The sequence below is a fragment of the Euleptes europaea genome, chromosome 14, assembly GCF_029931775.1.
Source record: "Euleptes europaea isolate rEulEur1 chromosome 14, rEulEur1.hap1, whole genome shotgun sequence".
Lineage (NCBI taxonomy): Eukaryota > Metazoa > Chordata > Lepidosauria > Squamata > Sphaerodactylidae > Euleptes > Euleptes europaea.
The window spans coordinates 21,543,387-21,564,525 of NC_079325.1; the positions used below are offsets into that span (position 1 = coordinate 21,543,387).

The following is a 21,139-nucleotide window of genomic DNA, read 5'->3' on the forward strand; positions in this document are numbered from 1 at the left end:
AGAGATGCGTCAGTCAGGGAATTCCATGGCGAGAATTAGCACTATGCAAAAAGATCAGCCAATCTGCTTCGCAGGTGCCAAACATCATTCATGGAAAGAACAGAAAAGATAACCATATGCTTGGAATCATATGTTTAAACACAATGTGTTTTGTACCCAACCCTTTAAAGTGCATAGATAGGCTATCGTTACAAAAATAGTGCAAGTCGCATTAACGGCACTACTTCTTAGAAAATGAACACTGCAGATGTATGTAGGTTGCTCTAGAGATGCTGTATCATCTGACTGATTACCACTAAAGTACCACCATCCAGGAAAAGTCAGATCTTTGATTTTAGCTGACCGGTTTATAATCGAGTTATAGAAGTACACAGGAATGTGAGGTCTCAAAAGCTATCCAGTGCCAACTTCAGCCCCAAGTGCAGTAATGGAAAGAAATAATGATACAGTAGTTATCCACACTGACTGTGGGGTTGAAATGGATCAAAAGACTTTACAGACAACACTTGGAGTGATGCCAGAACATATGCAGGTGAAGATTTTCATCAGTCCTGAAAGTAGATGTTATTTAGCTTCAACTGCAACAAACTGACTTATAAGTCTGTCAAAGTCATACCATTTACAGTCTGGACTGAACAATCAAACCTCAATTTTTCATATTACTGTACACTGAAGTGTAATAATGTTGACTGCTCTGCTATGAGATCCACTAAACTGATCCCTTTGCAAGTCACTCAGTCCATACAATGAGCAAATGCCCAGCCCAGAATCAAGCAGAAAGGTGAAAGGCAAACAGCAATCAAATTATCCCTATAAAATTTAAAATAAAAAGCTTTACTGGAATTTTACTATTAACTCATCAATTCAGGGCACAATCCAGAAACAATGTTGGAAACTGAGGAAGGGTATTTGTTGAAATACTTCTGCCCCACCTTTCTCTTGCAGCCTTTCTCACTGTTCAAGAATGCAGGCTTATCAGCATGTTCCAGTGAGTGAAGCAATATAAACAGAGGACTGTATTTTATTACTGCTATGAAAGGAATCTAATTTGGACAAAGTGAAAGAATCCTCATATCAAGTATGCAAGGAGCGCCAAAATATTTGGGATTCTCGTCTGCTGTTGCTACCTGTGTGAAACTTCATCAAAACAGTAACATTCAGGCAAGTAAGATCTGCTCGCAAACTACAGCACAGTTGCATTTGACTTTGAGGGAACCAGTAAACAACTTTGCACAATCCACTGCAGGCTTGTACAGCGCAAGCCCAGCCCGCCTCCAAGAGAATGAGAACTGAACAGCACAGCTGTGCTATTAACTATTCTTTTTCAATTTAGGAGGGCCATCAGATATTCCACATGCTTTGTGCTCAATTGTTGCAAGTCAAAGTGCATCCAGGTCTTGATGGGAGTGCTCGTTTTTAAGCAACTCAAGCAAAATAAGGCACTTGGTGTTAACGCAACAATGCTTTTTTTTAACCTGCGTTCCTTTCAACCCCTTGAATGTGATTAGTATGATTGCTATATTGCACTAAAAATAACCTAAAAGGTCCAAGAGTGTACGCTTCTGTAAGCTATGGCAGAAGCATCCATTTTTATTAAACCGAACGCTTTAAAATATTCCAGTTACAGAATTATTCACAGATAAAAACTGGCTCATAACTCCTTCCACGATCTATGATCTCAGGCTGTTAACCCTAATGCAGCAGCAAAACATGTACAGTGAGTACATAGCATGAGGGTGTTGTTTTCCCGTCCCCCCATCCCCATTTTCATTTTGGATTATATAATTATTAGCCAGTCTCCAAAAATAAGGCAAGTCAAGAAAGGAAAAACATCATTTGCTTTGGTACAAGGAGCAGTTAATTTTGACATTTTCACGTTCTCCGCTTCTGAAATCTGAGTAACAGAAGTCCTTATTCAGATGTCGTTGCCGTTTTACATTCTTCCGGCTTTTTTGTTCATGTGGGGCTGTGCCCGAAGAATATTTGGGGTTTCTTCCATGACTCTGACCAGCAAATTATCAATGTAGTCTTCCAGTTCCTGCACCTGGTTATCTCGCTTTGCTATCACATCTTTCTGTTTTAAGACCAGCTGGATCAGCTCATCATGAGTTAGCTGAGCATAAGCATAAGCAGGATCGGAAGGGTCGTATTTCTTTAAGGAGGAAGAATAAAAGTGGTTAGTCATTTTGGTAGCGAGAGAAGTCACAAATATATACCCAAAGTATCAGATGTAAGGTGTTCAGAGGCCTTTGCTTTCAGGGACTGCTAAAAAAACCCTCCAAGGTGTGTTTATTGCACAAAGAAATTCCTCTGTCAGAGGAGGTGAGCCTTGTTAAAGATTCACGAATAACAGGAATTTCAGGATTTCAGTAAGTACTTTATGAGGGGCACAAGGATTTGGTATGTCTGCCTCTGTTGTCTGACTGGAAGCACTATTTCAACAACAAAGTGTTTCATATCAAAGGTCTAAGGAAAAGATGGCAAATTCTGAACCTGTCAAAATCACATTTACACCCCAACACAACAGACTAAATAATCCTCAGAATCAGCCAGAGGGAGGACAGTAAGACAAGAACGTTCAATACCATGACCTACAGAAAGCTAAAAAATTGAACTGAGTCACACCTGTTTATTAGTGTGTCCCTTTGCTGTATGCCTAAATCAAGCCTCAAGTTAACAGAATACTTTCATGTCCTTTTACACCCGCCCAAGTTTCAGGTGATACAGTCAGGAAGCTAAGACATGACTATATATCAGCCATCTTTTTAAAATACGATTTTCCTACTTGCCATTATTAATAGTATATACAGCTGAAGACAGAAAATGGCTTATTTGGCTTAAAATGCACTATGCCTTAAGTACCTTTAGATTGGTTTCATTTTGGTTATCCAGGATTTTTGTGGTGATGTTCAAGGTTTTTGCAGGTGGTTTATTTGATGTAGTATTCATTGGCTTCACAGGATGAAGTCTGAAAGAGAGACCCAGTTATTTTAGGCAACTATTTAATACTATACCAATGCATAATCAAACACCTTTGACCCCAAAAGAAGAACTATACATATGAATGTTTTTTTTAAGTCACTGAAGTAACTTTTCTTCACACACACACACGTATTCTTTCATTGCAAGGTTACATTTCATAGCTACTGCTAGACTTTGAGGCCGACATGTTGCCATCTTTTTGAAACCGTTCTACACTTTTTTACAAGGTATTTTAAGGGATCTCCAAAAGAAATCTTCAGTTTTGTGTTTAATAGAATTAGCTATGGACAGTTATTGCATCTTTATCACACCCATCCTCCAAGGAGCTCATGACAGCCCACACCTCCCCATTTTATCCTCACAACAACCCTGTGAGGTAGGTTAGGCTTAGGGAAAGAGTGACTAGCTCAAGGCCTTTGCATTCAATAGGTTTCTCACACGTAAGTTCTTCAATGAAGGTTAAAGTCACAGGTTTATCTTAGCACATAATGTTCTCACTTCATCGGTACCTGTAAACAACTTCAGGTACAGAGATATCCAACTTACAAGCAATATGCCACAAGGAACTATACAGCTCAGTTACGACTTGCAGTTGCGAGCTTTCCCAAAAACAATCAACCATATACTTTACCGCTGAAACCTCTAATTTTGGCAAAGTAACGAAACAAAAAGCCAGCATTTTAATAAATCAAAGCCACATTTGGCACTCAGTCTGTCTATGTAAGACCCCGACTCGTCTCACCTGAGCTTAGCAGGCACAGTTCCACCACTCTGCTGAGTTTGACTGGAATGTGTTTCAGAGGGTGAAACCCATGCCTGAAGCAGCTTCTTCTTGTCAGACCTGTCCACTTTGACATCCATGCCCTCCGTTGCAGATTTTTTCGGAGATTCTGCCTTATTAGAGCTGAGAATATCAGATTGGAAAGAACGAGCAGAGTAAGGCTGAGAAGAACTGGACAGAGAGGCAACAGACTTATCAGAGAATTCAGGACAATAACCCATTCTGCTTTCCTTCAAACTGCCATCCTTCTGTTCTGACCCCTTTATGCTCTCATTTCCATTCTCAAGTACTACTGCCGAAGGACAGGCTGACGACTTGTTCCATTTAAAATAGTCATCAAAACCAGTCTTTTTCACAAGTGGTGATATAGCCTGTCTCTCACCAGTAGCCTTTTTGTCTGAGGTTTGCTCCCTTTCCTTAATGGAAGACTGTAACTGTGAAGAACCATCCCTGGTGCTGGACAGGTCATCACACACTGCCCTCTTTTCATGGTCTTTTTGGATGTCACTTAGCTGCTCATCATCAGATCCTACTTCAGGAATAACCGGAAGGGCAGCTGGTTTTAGGTGCAATTCTCCAGCAGCTAAAGTGTCCAGCTGTTTGCCTGTGGGAGTGTCAGAGTGATTTGTATTAATACTCTGAGAAAGTTCGTCATCTCTCTCAGGATTAAGTGTAGTTGCAACAAAGTTAACAGCTGTTGGGTTTTCACTGGAGAGTAGAGAAGTGTCTGCGTGCAACTGTGACTCTGAAGAACTCATCATATCTTTTAGCTTTGGTTCAGGCAGAGAAAAAGGCTCCTTTTTTAACTTTAGAACACTTCTTGGGGCTGGCTGTGGCGGCGGTTCAGAAGAAGTACTACTACTCAGTGCTGTCCTCGACATGTCTGTTTCCTTAGGTAACAGTCCAAGGACCCTTGGGATTGGTACTGGTGGCTCTCTTTTAACTGAAGGGCTGATTTCATCCTCTCTTTCGAAGGGGCTCCTACTGTTATGAACTGCCGTGATGCTTCCATCATCAGGCCCAGATGAAGAGCAATCCTCTATATTCAGTTCACATCTTTCTGTCCCTTCCCTTCCAGCGAGATCTACTGTATTCTCACTTTCCCCATGAGGCCAGCTCTCAGCCGAATCTTCATCTGAAACCTCATCACCACTATTTACTCTATCGTTGGCTCTCGGGTCATCAACAGCAAAGGTCACAGACTTCTTCGTGCTGCCACTGTTCTCTTTAAATGGTGCCACCACTTGCACTTCCTTGTCATCTCGTTGTGACTTTAGGATCCGCCCAATCTGGTCATAAAAACGTACAGGCTGACGTCCAGAAAGAGACCCAGAGACAGCCCCCACGGGGTCCGCCTGACCTTCACTCTGAGGCTTCTCTGAAGGCACAATGGGAAGGAGCTCCGGACTAGCAAAGCTGTCTGATGAAGTGTCAGGCTCTTGGTCAGAAGCAGTAGAAGGAAAGGCAACAGATGTGGGAGGGCTGTTAATACTTTCAGAACCCTTTTCCAGTGTAGATACTAAAGGATCTTCCTGGACAGGATTTGGAGGAGGATGGGAGAGATACACGGGAGATTTAGTCAAGTTTTCAGGATTCTCGGGCTGAGATTCCTGCCTCCAATTAGAAGCAAAAGGATTGTTCTCACTGCCAGCAACTGGAGCAGGCTGGGAGAAAGGAGCAGCTGTAACGCGTTCTGGATCATCTTCTTTGGATTCCTGTCCCCATTTAGGAGTGAAAGGGTTATTGCCCTGCTGTGCAGAAAGTTTTAATAAAGGACTAGCAGAAGTATTGGAGGCCTCACTTTTCCATTCTGGACCAAGTTTAGAGCTAAAAGGGTTGTTGTCATTGGTAGAAGGATGGGAAAGACAGAACGGAGAAAGAGTGGGAGGTACAGAAAAAGTAGAAATGGCTTTGGTTTCATCCTCTGAAGACACGCCCAGTCTGCAGAAAAGCACAAAATAAAACCTGCATGTCAGTTGCAGATGCAACATGAGACAAGCAGAAACATTCTGTAGACAGGTTTCATAAAGCTGCTGCGTGTTAAAAACATACAGCAGAGATCAAAGGCCTTTAAGCCAACCAAATTAACTTGCATGTCATCATGTTCCTTAAACATCAGAAATCTGAAGGCCAGCACCATGTTCCATGAAAAAACAAAGTTTTCCACATTTAAAAAACAAAGTTTTCCAAGGCAACAAGGTCTATTTGCAATGAAACACACGGTAAATTCTTTTCAGTCAAATTCCATAACAGGTTGCATTAGTATACAAGTCATTTAAACATTTAAAAAGCACCCAAAATGCAAGGGCTGCAGACAGGAAAATGCAGAAGTATGTCTGTTATGTGGCTCCAATAAAATAAAGTTTTGTCCAAAAGAAGTCATTCACCAAGCCACAATATCATGCTTAGCTGTAAAGTCTGAGCAAAAGGAAAGGTTGCGGATTTCTGCAGAAACTGGAGAGTAGAAGTTATTTCATTCCAGTTTCAAATCTTTGTTAGGCTGCAAAGGAGGAAGAATTAGTTTGAGACGATAGGACAGCAAGGAGTCATTTTTGTACAACTCTTTTACACACAGAATGAAGCTAAGCCCCCGTTAGCATTCACAGCATGGATACAGACACATTAGATATAGAAACTTGAGGGAAATAAACAATGGAGGCTCTTCAAAGACTTAATATGCAACATACAACAATGCAAATAGTTCAGAGGGCGGGAGGACAACAGCACATTGACTCACTTGCCCGAATCTTTTTCCATTCCACCCCAATGTTCCTCCCCTTCCTACTTCCAGAACACAGGAAGGAAGGGAGGGAGCTGTCATACCCTTCCACGCATCCCTCACTCCACTCCCTTAATTCCTGTAGCACAGGGAAGAAACAGATAAGTGCTATTTGTCTTGCACTGTTTCTCCACCGCACAGTGCCTACAATTATTACCTTTCGCCTTCCCAAATGTGGAAATCAAAGCCAAGTCTGTGAAGGCAGAAGAACCTCAGCCAATGCACTCGCTGGCAAACAGACCAGTAGACTGGCTGGAATGGCAACCTATTTCTTTTGCACCTTATCCCCAGCTGAGGGAAAGGAACAAAAACAAAACGTAGCCTAACTGAATTTGCCCAGCCAGACTAACAGAATAGAGATAGGGCCTCTGCCTCTATGTGCTCAGGAGAGAAATGGACAGAAACCTAAAAAAGCAAATGTCAGTCCAGCTAGCTAAAGTACATAATTCCCTCGTTATAAAACTAAACTCCATTTTGGAGACAGATTGTAGGACTTTATTCCACTCTCTGCCATCCAGGAAAGGGGGACCAACATGCTGCCGTTAAACCCGAGAATACAGAGGCGGTACGTGTAACTATTCATTTCTCCTTTCCAGAAAGACATGGGAAGAGATGCCCTCCCCCACAAGGCATGCAGGATTACCAGACAGCACAAAATCTATTTCTATGTCACCTGTAGGCTCTTCTTATGTGCCTCCATTAAAACACAACTCTTAATCACCTTAATTGCCATCTTTCATACATGATAGTGTCAGAACACTAACCTGGGTTTGATGGGTTTGGCCTGGGATGGTTTCACAGACGCTGCACTTTTTTCTGGTTTCTCTTCTTCGATGTTTTCCGTAAAAGGATTGAGGGATGCCTTTGGAGCAGGGGCATTTGTAGATTTTCTCTTATCTGGGCCTTGGTCTCTTCTGCAATCCACAGGGACTTCAAAGGGGTTTGTCTCTTTTCCTGCCAATTCTCTCTCATTACGTTTCACTTCCTTTCCCTTCACAGAAATCTCAGAACTATTTTCAGCTTCTTTTTTTCCTGTTACAAGGGATAGCAAGGAAGACTTGAAGTTCTCCTGCTTTTTGATCTCTTTAGTTATACTTTCTTTTGAAGTGTCTGAAATCACAGGAGTGCTACTTTCTAGCAAGTCCCCACCACTAAGCAGTTTGTATGATGGCAGACTCATGGCTTTAAAGGACTCCAGTGAGGCAGACTCAGGCACTCCGCTGTCCAGAGACAGTCTTCCAGTCATTTCAGGGTCTTTACTGGGAATGGAAGTCAAGTTCTCTTGAGATGAAAAGAGATGCTTTCGTCGGGATGTCTGAGGGGAAGGGAAAGGGGAAGATGGAGTGTTCTCTCTTGGAATAGTGTCACTCTTTGGTTCACACTCTTCCCCATAAACATGGCTGCCATTGATACATACATTGGAACGGGAAACTGGGTCATTTTTGGACTTCAGACCACCAAATAAAGAATGCCCATCTTTCTTGGCGCTGCTGGAAGCAATTGTGTTCAACTGCTTGGAATCTGCACTGCCTGTTCTCTTATGAGATCTTCCAGAAGGAGGATAAAGAAAGTTATCTTCAGCTTTGTTTGCAGGGGGTTCTGAAAAGATAAAATGAACATATTATCAGAATTATGAAGCACTCTTGAAAATGTTTGCATATCCAGATCAGCTGATGGCTCTTGGCAACCATAGCATACCAAGTGCAGAGTACTAGTTTTAAATAGACAAGTCTAGGAATTAACAGGAGCCCCGTGGTGCAGAGTGGTAAGCTGAAGTACTGCAGTACAAGTTCTGCTCACGACCTGAGTTCGATCCCGACAGAAGTCGGTTTCAGGTAGCCGGCTCAAGGTTGACTCAGCCTTCCATCCTTCCGAGGTCAGTAAAATGAGTACCCAGCTTGCTGGGGGTAAAGGGAAGATGACTAGGGAAGGCACTAGCAAACCACCCCATAAACAAAGTCTGCCTAGTAAACGTCGGGATGTGACGTCACCCCAGGAATGACCCGGTGCTTGCACAGGGGACCTTTACCTTTAGGAATTAACACCCATAAACTTACAAAGATGCACTCATTTATTTACAGTATTATAATCTGCAAAGCTCTCAAGCAGTGGTCTCCAAGAACAAGTAAATACAAAAGGCCCAGTTGCAGCAAGTGTAAAGAAAAAATATTCTACACTATATTTCATGCCAACTTGGAAATCAGGCTTTTTTCTTATGAAAAGAATACTTACTCTCTGAGACTGGAGTTAAAGTGTCATCATCTTCATCGTCGTCGTCCCACTGTGACTTAAAGTCACTTGGTCTAAGCCTAACTCTCTCTGAAACTGGTTGGAGAGAAGGTAGCACAGACATGGACTGAGAGATGTTGCTTTTCTGCAAGCCTGGTTTGGAAAACAGTGTCTTGAATTTTGACTTTTTCTTTTCTTTCTCTTTCTCATTTGACTCTTCGTCACTGCCAGCGAGCGAGTGAGTTATGCTAGGAACAATCGCTGAAGCTGTGTCTGGCAATCCATTTCCCCGTTTCCCCTTCAGTTTATCTTTCAGCTTGCCAAATGGACTCCGGGACTTATCTTTCATGGACAGGTCAAACATGCTGGCTGTCATGTTGCTCCTCATGAACTGGATGTCCACCTCTATCTCGCCCCTCTCTTTTTCTTTTTTCCCCGGTTTGGAGTGAAGCTTATACCATCTGTTGAAATAAAACAAGGAAGCATCAGTAATAAGGACTTAAAACTATGATAGGAGTAGTGCGCAGCAGACAGCTTTTTGTTCAAGAATGAAAAAGGAGATTCTTAAGAGAGAAGTGCAACATCTGCAGTTTGAGATTTGACGTCACAACGTGGCATAGTGAGGACCACTGCCAATAGCTAACAGTACATATAATATTGGGACATCAAGGCAGCAGAATAAAAAGCTATTTGGCACGAAGTATATATTAAAGAACAGACTGTTAGAGCCTTCAATGGATGCCATCTTAGTTTGTCTAACCTTTTTGCTCCCTCAAGATAACTGGTGGAGGATAGTCTTGAAAAGAGCTGGATACAGTAGAAGGAATAGGAGAACTAGAAAGAGAGAAAAGGACAGAGTTATTTACAAGAAATTTTAGAATAGAAGGGAAAATAAATATATGCAGCTTCTTTCAAAGCATGAATTATTATTAGATTTTCAGAAAGTTGCATGCCAGAGGCAACTCAGAAAAAAAACAGAACTAGTAACAAAGAGATAACAATTTCTACAAATTCTTACATCGACTATCTTATGCTCATAACTTGGCCTCATTTACACAAACAGAAGGTAAGTAATTAAAAATGCTTCTGTATTTTGCCACTGGTGGATGCCGTTGGGGGATTGTATGGTTGAATGGGAAAAAGTTCCTTAATATAAAAAACAGCATATCAAAGAAAAAGCTACCCTATATATACAATAACTCTGCACAAAACTATGAAACAATCTTTTAAAATTCTTTCACTGAAGAATATTGGCCAGCGTGTGTGTTGTGGTTAAGAGCAACAGACTCTAATCTGGAGAACCAGGTTTGATTCCCCACTCCTCCACATGAGCGGCAGACTCTAATCTGGTGAACCGGGTTGGTTTCCCCACTCCTATGCATAAAGCCTGCTGGGTGGCCCTAGGCTAGTCACAGTTCTCTCTGAACTCTCTCAGCCCCACCTACCTCACCAGGTGTCTGTTGTGGGGAGAGGAAGGGAAGGCAATTGTAAGCTGGTTTGAGACTTCTTAAAGGTATAGAAATTTGGGGTATAAAAACCAACTCTTCTTCTTAGCCTAATACTACAGCTTGAGATAAGATTAGTACCTTTAACACAAGCCAGTTTAATGTAAAATTACACAACTGCACTCAAAGACAACCTGTACTTTCATATTTTAGCAACTGCATCAACAAAAGGACATAACAGAAACAAAAGTATATTGTCCATACTACATCAAAGAATATGTCAAAAAAGAGCAATGGAATCAACCACTGCAGGCAAACAACTACCCTGGATATTCTAGGGCCTGTCTCACACAATATATACCACTGTTAAATAGATGACAAAAATCTTTCACCAAATACTTAACAGGCAAAATTCACAGATTGTTTGAAAGGTGATATTGTACACTTTCAGGAGAAGAGAGCCACACTAAAAATAATAATAAAATAAAATAAAAGAACCAAAACCCAAAAAGAACAATCTGAAATCTCTCATAAATTCTATTAGTGTGCTTTGGCCTTACAATCATACAGGCAAATGAAACGGGACAGTATATACTCTGCTAACTGCAAACACTTGCTTGACCGTCAATAAGAAGTCAATTGTTACCGCACTAGGTATTCCCAGCAATGTATTAAGTTTGAAAATGTTATAAAAAATACTGCTCTCACTTTCTATGTATTCCCACCGATGTATTAAGAGTTTGAAACTGTTATAAAAAATACTGTTCGCACTTTGTTTGGCCCCTTTAGCTGTGAAGACGTCTTCCAACCATTTTTTAGCCGTGGCATCCAAAAAGTCTTTTAAAGCGGTTTTTTATAACATTTCCAAACTCTTGACACATCGCTGGGAATACCTAGTGCAGTAACAGCCAATGCTACCCCTGCCCAAAGAAGGATTAATGCATAGCATCCATTCTAATAACACTGACAAGAAGCATTCAACCATGAGTAGAACATGTTATTTGTATTTACAGTTGAATCTAATGGTGCTTCAGCGGTTAAGTCTTTAAAAAGATGGACGGCAATAGAGCAACACCCTAACAGATCACCTGAAAGAACCGACTACAGTTGAGGCATTGTAGGAGCTAAGAGTGTGGTGTGTGTGTGAAGTGCCATCAAGTCACAGCCAATTTATGGCAACCTTGTAGGGTTTTCAAGGCAAGTGAGTAACAGAGGTAGTTTTCCATTGTCTTTCTCTGCACAACAACCCTGGCATTAATTGATGGTCTCCCATTCAATTACTAACCAGGGCTGACCCTTCTTAGCTTCTGAGAGCCAGGCTAGCCTGGGCCATCCAGAGGCAGAGCTACAAATCCCTGATTTTAATCTAGCCTCTAACAAGAATTTACTTGTTGGTCCTGATCAAGCCATACTTTGCTTTAGCCCCTCTGTGTAATATGGGAATAATAGTGATGATTACAACAAAATATTTTAAGCGCTTGGCATGCTCTAAAGTGTTATATAAATGCTCAGTGTGTTTATCTTTTACTGGTTTTTAAACTAGTAAATGTAATTACTATCATTAAAATTACACCGCTTCAAACCAAGGCTCTTGAAAATGGTTGAAGCGTAATGGAATTCTTGATAGCTAGGAAATTCCACATTTGCAGATGCATGAATATATGTGTATACTTGGCCATCGTACTAAATCCTTGTGCAAACTTAACTTTTTTCTAAGTATCTGCTGAGCAAGTAGGTCGAGCTCATTGAACACAGCGTACTCTAGTAGTTTACAGCACAAGCTATGGTCTCAGAAGACCCAGTTCAAATCTCAGATTAACTATAAACTCATGAGGCAAACTCTTTTCTCTCCCTCTTGCTCATTTTGCCCTATTTAGCAGAATCATTTTCTGGTGCCATCGGAAGCTCTCACACTTTCCACGTCCTGCCTCAAAGCGGTAAGATTTTGCAAGGCTTTTAAGTCACAAAGCACCCTCTATATGAAAAGGGCTATTTATAAACTTGTCTGGAAGTATGAACAAGGTTACATATTCCATAACCTCACATTTTATTTATTTGTTTATTTGGGATTTCTATCCCACCCTCAATCCCCGGCCAAGGCTGGGCTCATTGCCTTACCTAAGGGGCACACCCAACTTGTTATACAAAAAGTCAAGAGCGCGTTCACCTTTAAGATTAGAAAGGCACATCTACTGAAACACCGTACTGCAGAAGTGACTCAGTAAGTTGATTTGCCAGAAGTTAAGCTTAACGTAACACTCATCTGTTTAAAAAAAACCCCACAGGATCTATAAACATTGGCCAGGCCACTCAACTAGGGTGGTAGCCTCAAATAGGTGCCCTAAACATACTCATCAGTTTAGATGTACTTTGAGCATGATGTGTATGTGACATGCTCTTTAGCTTCAGCCGCAACTTAATACCTTTCTTACCCAAGAGAGGAAGTTCCAAGTGCTACTTATTGTGGCCCTCCTACTTCACTTCAAAACAGTAATCTAGAGCCCATATCCACCCCCACCACATACCATCTGGCAACCAGGAAGTATTTTAATAGCCCAAACTAGCCCCGGCTCTATCCATAGCATTCAGAGTTCTCTGCAGGCTCTGCGCCCATCCCCACCCCGAAATTTTGCCTTAATTTAATTCCTTTCCCTCAGATCCTAGTTTCAATTGCACTGTGGTTTATGTAGAAGGGATTTCTAAATACATAAAACAGCCACCACCTATAATACACACAACAGTTTCTGCAAACTAGCTTTAAGTACGAATTAGAGGGAAGGGCCCTTTTGGGACGATCTTTCCATCACTGTTCAGGTTTCAAATTAAAAACAACTGAAATGCAGCCTCAGCGCAACACACATAACTATTTGTCTTTCATGTCATATTTCTCTTCCTTCCTCAAAACACTTCCCCCAAATGCACTTTTCCTGTGAAGCCACTGACACTGCCCATTAACCCTCTTTGTTTACTTAAAAGGACTGAATGCGAAGTCCCAATTCCACCTTTGACTAGCCCAAGATCACCTAGTGAGCTTCATGTCAGAGTGGGGACCTACTGGTGACTCTCCCCGTTTTATCCTCATGACAAATCTGTAAGATAGGTCAGCCTGACAGGGTACAGCCAGCCCGAAGTCACGCAGTGAGTTCCCGTGGCCAAAAGGGGGCTTGAACCCGAGTCTCCCAGCACCTAGTCCAACACGCCAAACACTACATTAAAAAAGCCCTGCTGGATCAGACCAAGGCCCATCAAGTCCAGCAGTCTGTTCACACAGTGGCCAACCAGGTTACTCTAGGAAGCCCACAAACAAGACCACTGCAGCAGCATTATCCTGCCTGTGTTCCACAACACCTAATATAATAGGCATGCTCCTCTGCTCCTGGAGAGAACGGGCATGCATCATGACTAGTATTCATTTTGACTAGTAGCCATGGATAGCCCTATCAACCATGAACATGTCCACTCCCCTGTTAAAGCTTTCCAAGTTGGCAGCCATCACCATATCCTAGGGCAGGGAGTTCCACAATTTAACTATGGATACATCTCCTGACTCCATCAGCCATGGGGGAGGAAGGCAATTATTCCAGGCAATAGGATCAGATGTTAAAGGAAGCACTTGAACTGTCTTCGTAATCATAAGGACATAAAAAAAGCCCTGCTGGAGCAGACCAAGGTCCATCAAGTTCAGCAGTCTGCTCACACAGTGGCCAACCAGGTGCCTCTAGGAAGCCCACAAACAAGACGACCGCAGCAGCACTGTCCTGCCTGTGTTCCAAAGCACCTAATATGATAGGCATGCTCCTCTGATCCTTGAGAGAATAGGTATGTATCATGACTGGCGTTGGAGGAGAGTGTTACGGATACCGTAGACTGCCAAAAAAACAAATCAGTGGGTTATAGATCAAATCAAGCCTGAACTGACCCTAGAAGCTACTGAGGCTATCGTATTTTGGTCACATTATGAGAAGGCAAGAGTCACTAGAAAAGACAGTCATGCTAGGAAAAGTTGAGGGCAGCAGGAAAAGAGTCACTAGAAAAGACAGTCATGCTAGGAAAAGTTGAGGGCAGCAGGAAAAGAGGAAGACCCAACAAGAGATGGATTGACTCAATAAACGAAACCACAGCTCTCAATTTGCAAGACCTGAGCAAGGCTGTCAAAGACCGGACATTTTGGAGGATGCTGATGCATAGGGTTGCCATGAGTCGGAAGTGACTTGACGGCACTTAACACACACAATGACTAGTATTCATTTTGACTAGTAGCCATGGATAGCCCTATCATCCATAAGAAAAGCCCTGCTGGAGCAGACCAAGGCCCATCCCGTCCAGCAGTCTGTTCACACAGTGGCCAACCAGGTGCCTCCAGGAAGCCCACAAACAAGACGACTGCAGCAGCACCGTCCTTCCTGTGTTCCACCGCACCCAAAATAATAGGCATTGCCCTGCCTGTGTCCCGGTGTCCCGAAGCACCTAATATAACAGGCATGCTTCTCTGATCCTGGCGATAATAGGTATGCATCATGACTAGTATCCATTTTGACTAGTAGCCAAGGATAGACCTATCCTCCACGAACATGTCCACACAACACTGTCCCCATGTCCTTCGACGGGGCTTTTGAACACAAGAAGCTGCCTTATACTGAACCAGACCCTTGGTCCATCATGGCCAGTATTGTCTACTCTGACTGGCAGTGGTTCTCCAGGGTCTCAAGCAGAGGTCTTTCGCATCACTCACTTGCCTGGTCCCTTTAACTGGAGATGCCGGGGATTGAACCTGGGACCTTCTGCCTGCCAAGCAGAGGCTCTACCACTGAGCCACGGCCTCTCCCCATAATGAACACAAGAAGCTGCCTTATTCTGAATCAGCCCCCTTGGTCCATCAAAGTCAGTGTTGTCTACTCAGACCAGCAGCGGCTCTCCAGGGTCTCAGGCAAAGGTCTTTTGCATCACTCACTTGCCTAGTCCCTTTAACTGGGGATGCCGGGGATTGAACCTGGGACCTTCTGTATGCCAAGCAGATGCTCTACCACTGAGCCACAGTCCCTCCCCTATGGCTCTCTATGGCTCTCCTTCACATCACCTACTCCCTTGAACTGGAGATGCCGGGGATCGAACCTGGGACCCTCTGCATACCAAGCTGATGCTCTACCACTGAGCCACAGCCCCTCCCTATGGCTCTCCAGGGTCTCAGGCAGAGGTCTTTCCCAAAGACCATCACCTACTCGCCTAGTCCCTTTAACTGGAGATGCAGGGGATCGAACCTGGGACCCTCTGCATGCCAGGCAGAGGCTCTGCCCCTGAGCCACAGCCCCTACCTATGGCTCTCCAGGGTCTCAGGCAGAGGTCTTTCCCAAAGACCATCACCTACTCGCCTAGTCCCTTTAACTGGAGATGCCTAGGATCGAACCTGGGACCCTCCGCATGCCAAGCAGGTGCTCTACCCCTGAGCCACAGACCTTCCCCTATGGCTCTCCAGGGTCTCAGGCTGAGGTCTTTCCCATCACCTACTCGCCTACTCCCTTTAAGTGGAGATGCCGGGGATCGAACCCGGGACCCTCTGCATGCCAGGCAGGCGCCCTGCCGCTGAGCCACCGCCCCTGCCCAGGAGAGCCCCCCGGGGACGGCCGTCTTCAGCCTGCTCACCGCGTAGTTCGCCGGCCCCCCTCGTCCTGCAGTTCGGCCAGGCTGATCTCGGCGCGGCCCAGGAACTTGTCGAGGCCCAGCAGGGCGCGGTGGGAGACGCTGAGCTGGAGGACGGCGGGCTGCGTGCCCCTCCTGCCCCCCTCGTCGTCTCCGGACAGGCCGCGCCGCGGCGGCGGGGGCAGCTCGAAGGTGGCCTCCTCGCGCCACACGGGCGAGCCCTGGCACCGCTCGGCCACCGAGGTGGCGAACTTCTCCTTGCCCAGCGCCATGACGGCGTAAGCATCGCTCCCGCCGCCGCCGCCCTTGGCCTTGGCGCGCAGCCCCCGCGCCTGGAGGACCGTCACTTGGACGTGGGTCGGGGCCCAGCGCGGCCCGGCGGACATCGGCGAGCCCGGCAGCGACATGGCTCCGACCGCCTCCCGCCCCAGCTCCGCACTCCTCCGCGGGGCGAAACCGACTGACCGAAACTCTCTGTGGGGAAAGAGACAGAGACGCTTCGGGATCTCGCGAGACTCGGGGGGGGGCCCTCTGCGTGCCAACCCGCCCCTTTCGAATCGCGCGAGGCCTCCGCGCCTTCGCTGCACGACCAGCCGCCAAACATCGCGAGATCTCGGGGGAGGGTTCCCTCCTCCCCCTCAGCGATGCTACAAAGAAGGGGGCGGGGAAGACGTCTATAGAACCAGGGGGCGGAGTTAAGATTGCCTAACCCTGGAATTTGGGCAAGAGTCCAGTAGCACCTTAAAGACTAACAAAAATATTTTCTGGCAGATACACTTCTTGTATCTGAAGAAGTGAGCTGTGGCTCACGAAAGCTCATACCCTACCAGAAAATATTCTTGTTAGTCTTTAAGGTGCTACTGGACTCTTGCCCTTTTCTACTACTGCAGACAGACTTACACGGCGGCCCACTGTGAATTATCTTCCTGGAATTTGAGTTGGCGTCTGTTTGTTTATTTCCTCCTAGAGGAGCTGCGGTATGTGTGATAACAGCTTAACGTGCAGAAACCAACGACGTGAAGTTTCCCCACTGCTCTGGGAGCATGCCAAGAAACAGCTTCACTGGGTTAATTTATCAGTGTTAGGTTGGCAGGCTCAGAAAAAGGTATCAATCAATCAAACCTTTATTGGCATACACAATACATAATCATACAATTTTACTCAACAGAGCTCGCCTGTTCCTGTTTACAGTGTCTTTCGCGGATCCACATTGCATATTGCAAAAACTTGGCATATTGCAAAAACATAGTCAGTTGTGGCCACATCCTGAGTAGACATAAGAATGGGTACCTTGCGCTCAACTGGGTGCCCATTCCCTAACAGTGAACAATGGGTTGGTGAACTTAAGACTGATTCTCTTAAGAAGAACTTAAGGGGGCAGTGCAAAAGAGCATGCACAACCGATTCTATGTGATTCTTTCCACAGGGACATAACCTTGCAGAGAGTGGTATTGATTGAAATCTCCCCTGCAATATTGATGAGGGCAGAAAAAGGTATTTTTTTAAAGAAAAGTAGTAATTCTAAATGACAGGCAGAAATCCAAAAGGGACAGCTTTCTCTGTCACTTGGAGGTGTGGCATTCTAGCAGTGGATTTATCATCTTGGATGATAAAGAGCAGAGGGCAAACAAAAGTATCAAGTGCGCTGAGCTAGTATGTCATTTCTTTGTGCTTGGCAAGGCTTCAGTTCTGAATTTCCGCCTGTTAGCTATTAACGGCATAGGAGCCCTGTGCCCCCAAAGGATGGTATTTGTACCTTTAATGTGCCTGGTGTAATCAAACACATTTTTATCCCATCGTCCAGGGACCTAAAGGCAACATGCTGAGTTATTCCTGCTATCCTCAGAACAGCCCTGTGAGGTAGGTTTGGTTAAGAGAGAATGTCTGGGCCCCATTGACATGGGGGCTTCCATCCCCAAGTAGGATCTGCCCAATCCTCAAACTCCTACAGCACATTGGCTCTTGCAAACACAATACCGGCGACAAAACAATAAAACTGACTCATCATTCTGTGATGTCTCTGTTTGCTGTGTAGAGTACTGGATCGTAGGCAGTTGTCTCTGGGCAAGCACAGAGTGCCTTGCTGATGAGAAAACCCACTAACCCTTATGCTCATCTGGAACTCAGTTAAAAGCTGTTCCATCTCAGAAAACTAATGTCCACTTCCAGGCCAACCTGAATTTCTTGAATTTCTCTTTGCATAATACACACCTTCCATGCCGGCAGCGTTCAACATGGTGTTGCAGCCCTGCCTAAGGAATAAGCCATTAAACAAACAGGTCTTGCTACTAGGCTCCCAAGGATACTATTTGCGAGGTTGATTACTGGCCTGGCCTCAGCCTTTACCTTGTTTTATTATGGGTGGACGATATGTACTCAATTTGAACCCAGAGTTGAACCCTACCTTGCTCTCTGTGGCTTGATTTAAACATGATGCTGGTGAGGCGAAAGCACTCATCCTGGGACTGTGCACTCACACGGCACTTCATTTAAAGGGGGTCATTAGTAGGGTTGCCAACCTCCAGGTTGTTGCTGGAGATCTCCTGCTATTACAGCTGATCTCCAGCCAATAGAGATCAGTTCGCCTGGAGAAAATGGCCACTTTGGCAATTGGACTCTATGGTATTGAAGTCCTTCCAAACCCCGACCTCCTCAGGGTCCACCCCCAAAATCTCCAGGTATTTCCCAACCCTAGTCACTATCCATGTGACGTACTTATGTGGCATGCATAGCTGCATTGCCTGGCTATCCACCCAGCTTAAACGAGGTGCTGTGCAATTAACTGGGTCCCACGGGAAAGTGCTGTGGCCTCACCAGCTTCACGTGCTATCCGTGCCTTGGTTTCTTTGACTGACAGAGTGCGATCCAGTTTAGGAATGAGAACTTGCAGCATTCTGCAGAGCCTGAGTTTTGACATCCTGACCATTGTCGTGATATAAGTGCCTGCATCTATGCAGCAGCACACCCATAGTAGATACTGCGCTATAGCAATCACTGGCAAGTGCATTTTCAATAAAGTACAGGGATTCAATGAGATACACATGAACACATGAAGCTGCCTTATACTGAATCAGACCTTGGTCCATCAAAGTCAGTATTGTCTACTCAGACCGGCAGCGGCTCTCCAGGGTCTCAGGCAGGGGTCTTTCCCATCACCTACTTGCCTAGTCCCTTTAACCGGAGATACCGGGGATTGAACCTGGGACCTTCTGCATGCCAAGCAGATGCTCTACCACTGTGTGGTCAAGACAGCTCTGTTGGGAACGTTTGTTATAATTCAATATCCTGTGATGGGTATTTGCAGCCATTGGGCTGTATCCAAACTAACGTGGCAGTTTCCACCAATTTCCCCTTCCTGTTGTGGACTCCCCTCATGTTCTTCCTCAGAGTCCCCTATCCACCAGGAGCCATAATTTGTGAAGATCAGTGGCTGCAGTGGGCAGAGGAAGTCAGGAAAGTTGCCATTGGGAATTTTAGTCGGGATTCTACCCTTTGCCTGTAATCCAAGGCACATTTAGAATTAATGCAGTGGACCTTACTTCTGGGGTGGAGTGGGAGAAGCATGCATAGGATCATGCCACACATATGTCGCTCTAAACTGGAATCATGTTGACTTCCTCAGGGGTTGATTTGCAGTATTTGGGGGATAATGAGAACTATGGGGGAGTGGCAGTGGTAGAGCATATGCCTTTTTATATGTCCGGAAAAATAGTGGGGTGTTGTGGTTACGAGCGCTGGACTCTAATCTGGAGAACCGGGTTTGATTCCCTGCTCCTCCACGTGAGCGGCGGACTCTAATCTGGTGAAGCAGGTTGGCTTCCCCATTTCTCATGAAGCCTGCTGGGTGACCTTGGTTCTCTCCAAACTCTCTGGGTGACCTTGGGCCAGTCACACATGTTCAGCATAATCTACCTTGCAGGGTTGTTGTGAGGATAAAACGAAGGAGAGAAAAGCAGCATAAACTGCTCCGATTCCCCAGTGGGGGCGGTTGACAGGAGACGGCAGGCCAAGGTGCAATCAGCATCCTGTCTGATCTGCAGCCAGAGGCCGGGAGAAAGAATCCGTGTCTTGATGGCCTGGAAAATAGATCATTGACCATCTACTTTTTCCCATGGCTGTGCCAACTCCAATTTATAGTTCAGGTCTGCAGTGTAGCTCTGCATGCTTCCATATAGGGGAGGGGGCTGTGGCTCAGTGGTAGAGCCTCTGCTTGTTATGCAGAAGGTCCCAGGTTCAATCCCCGGCATCTCCAGTTAAAGGGACTAGGCAAGTAGGTGATGTGGAAGACCTCTGCCTGAGACCCTGGAGAGCTGCTGCCGGTCTGAGTAGACAATACTGACTTTGATGGACCGAGGGTCTGATTCAGTATAAGGCAGCTTCATATGTTCAAATAAGGGTCATTTTGGATTTTGGGTTGTCCATTCTCCCCACGTCCAGTGGCTTTTGGCAGCCAGTGGAAGGGTGTTGATTGTATGCTGCTCACCTGTCCTGAGGATGAAATCCCAGACCCAAGATTTCTTCCTCAGTTGGGTCCTTTAAACAGTGGTGCATACTCAACAGGAATCAAAGAGGAAAGCCCCCACCCTCCTCTGGACAGAAACAACAAAAAATATTGCTCCTCCATGAGACTGACTTTGTGTGATGAGCTTCCAAAAGTAACCTTCAAAAGAACAAATAACCATGTTGCTTTTAAATTAATGTAGGACAGGCTACAGCAAAATGACCAAATATACAAGGTAGACAGAGTGAAGAAGAAGAGTTGGTTTTTATATGCCGACTTTCTCTACCACTTAAGGGAGATCAAACCAGCTTACAATCACCTTCCCTTCCCCTCCCCACAACAGACACCCTGTGAGGTAGGTGGGGCTGAGAGTGTGTGACTTGCCGAAGGTCACCCAGCTGGCTTTGTGTGTAGGAGTGGGGAAACAAATCCAGTTCACCTGATTAGCCTCCGTGGCTCATGTGGAGGAGTGGGGAATCAAACCCAGCTCTCCAGATCAGACTCCACCACTCCAAACCACCGCTCTTAACCACTCACCACGCTGGAGCCTTCAGCAATATCTAATACCGGTATGTGAGATGGATTGCTTGAATAGTGATCGAGGACCCAAAGCAGCTTACATAATTCTCTCTTTCTCCATTTCATCCTCACAAAACCACGAGGTAGGCTAGGCTGAGAGAGAATGACTAGCCCAAAGTCATCCAGTGAGCTCTCATGATAAAATGGGGATTTGAACTCATCTCCCAGATCCTAGTCTGACACCTCAACCACCACTCCTCACTGGC

At 45.0% G+C, this 21,139-nt stretch overlaps 1 protein-coding gene and 1 non-coding gene across 3 annotated transcripts; one reads left to right on the forward strand and one right to left on the reverse strand.

Moving 5' to 3' along the window:
* Window positions 1–1,933: 1,933 nt before the first annotated feature.
* On the reverse strand, window positions 1,934–16,318 carry RAB11FIP1 (RAB11 family interacting protein 1). 2 transcript variants are annotated; one of them, XM_056861030.1, is made up of 6 exons: window positions 15,857–16,318; window positions 8,775–9,232; window positions 7,307–8,141; window positions 3,725–5,704; window positions 2,863–2,968; window positions 1,934–2,152 (listed from the first exon to the last, which is right to left on the reverse strand). In XM_056861030.1, the coding sequence occupies exons 1-6, from the start codon at window positions 16,258–16,260 to the stop codon at window positions 1,934–1,936; spliced, it is 4,002 nt and encodes a 1,333-aa protein (XP_056717008.1). In that variant the 5' UTR covers window positions 16,261–16,318. The 2 variants fall into 2 exon arrangements, with proteins under 2 accessions (XP_056717008.1, XP_056717009.1); XM_056861031.1 differs by lacking the exon at window positions 3,725–5,704.
* A 3,714-nt stretch (window positions 16,319–20,032) lies between these two features.
* TRNAN-GUU (transfer RNA asparagine (anticodon GUU)) lies at window positions 20,033–20,105 on the forward strand. The gene has a single exon. It is a non-coding gene; the product is annotated as a tRNA-Asn (tRNA).
* The last annotated feature ends 1,034 nt before the right edge of the window (window positions 20,106–21,139 follow it).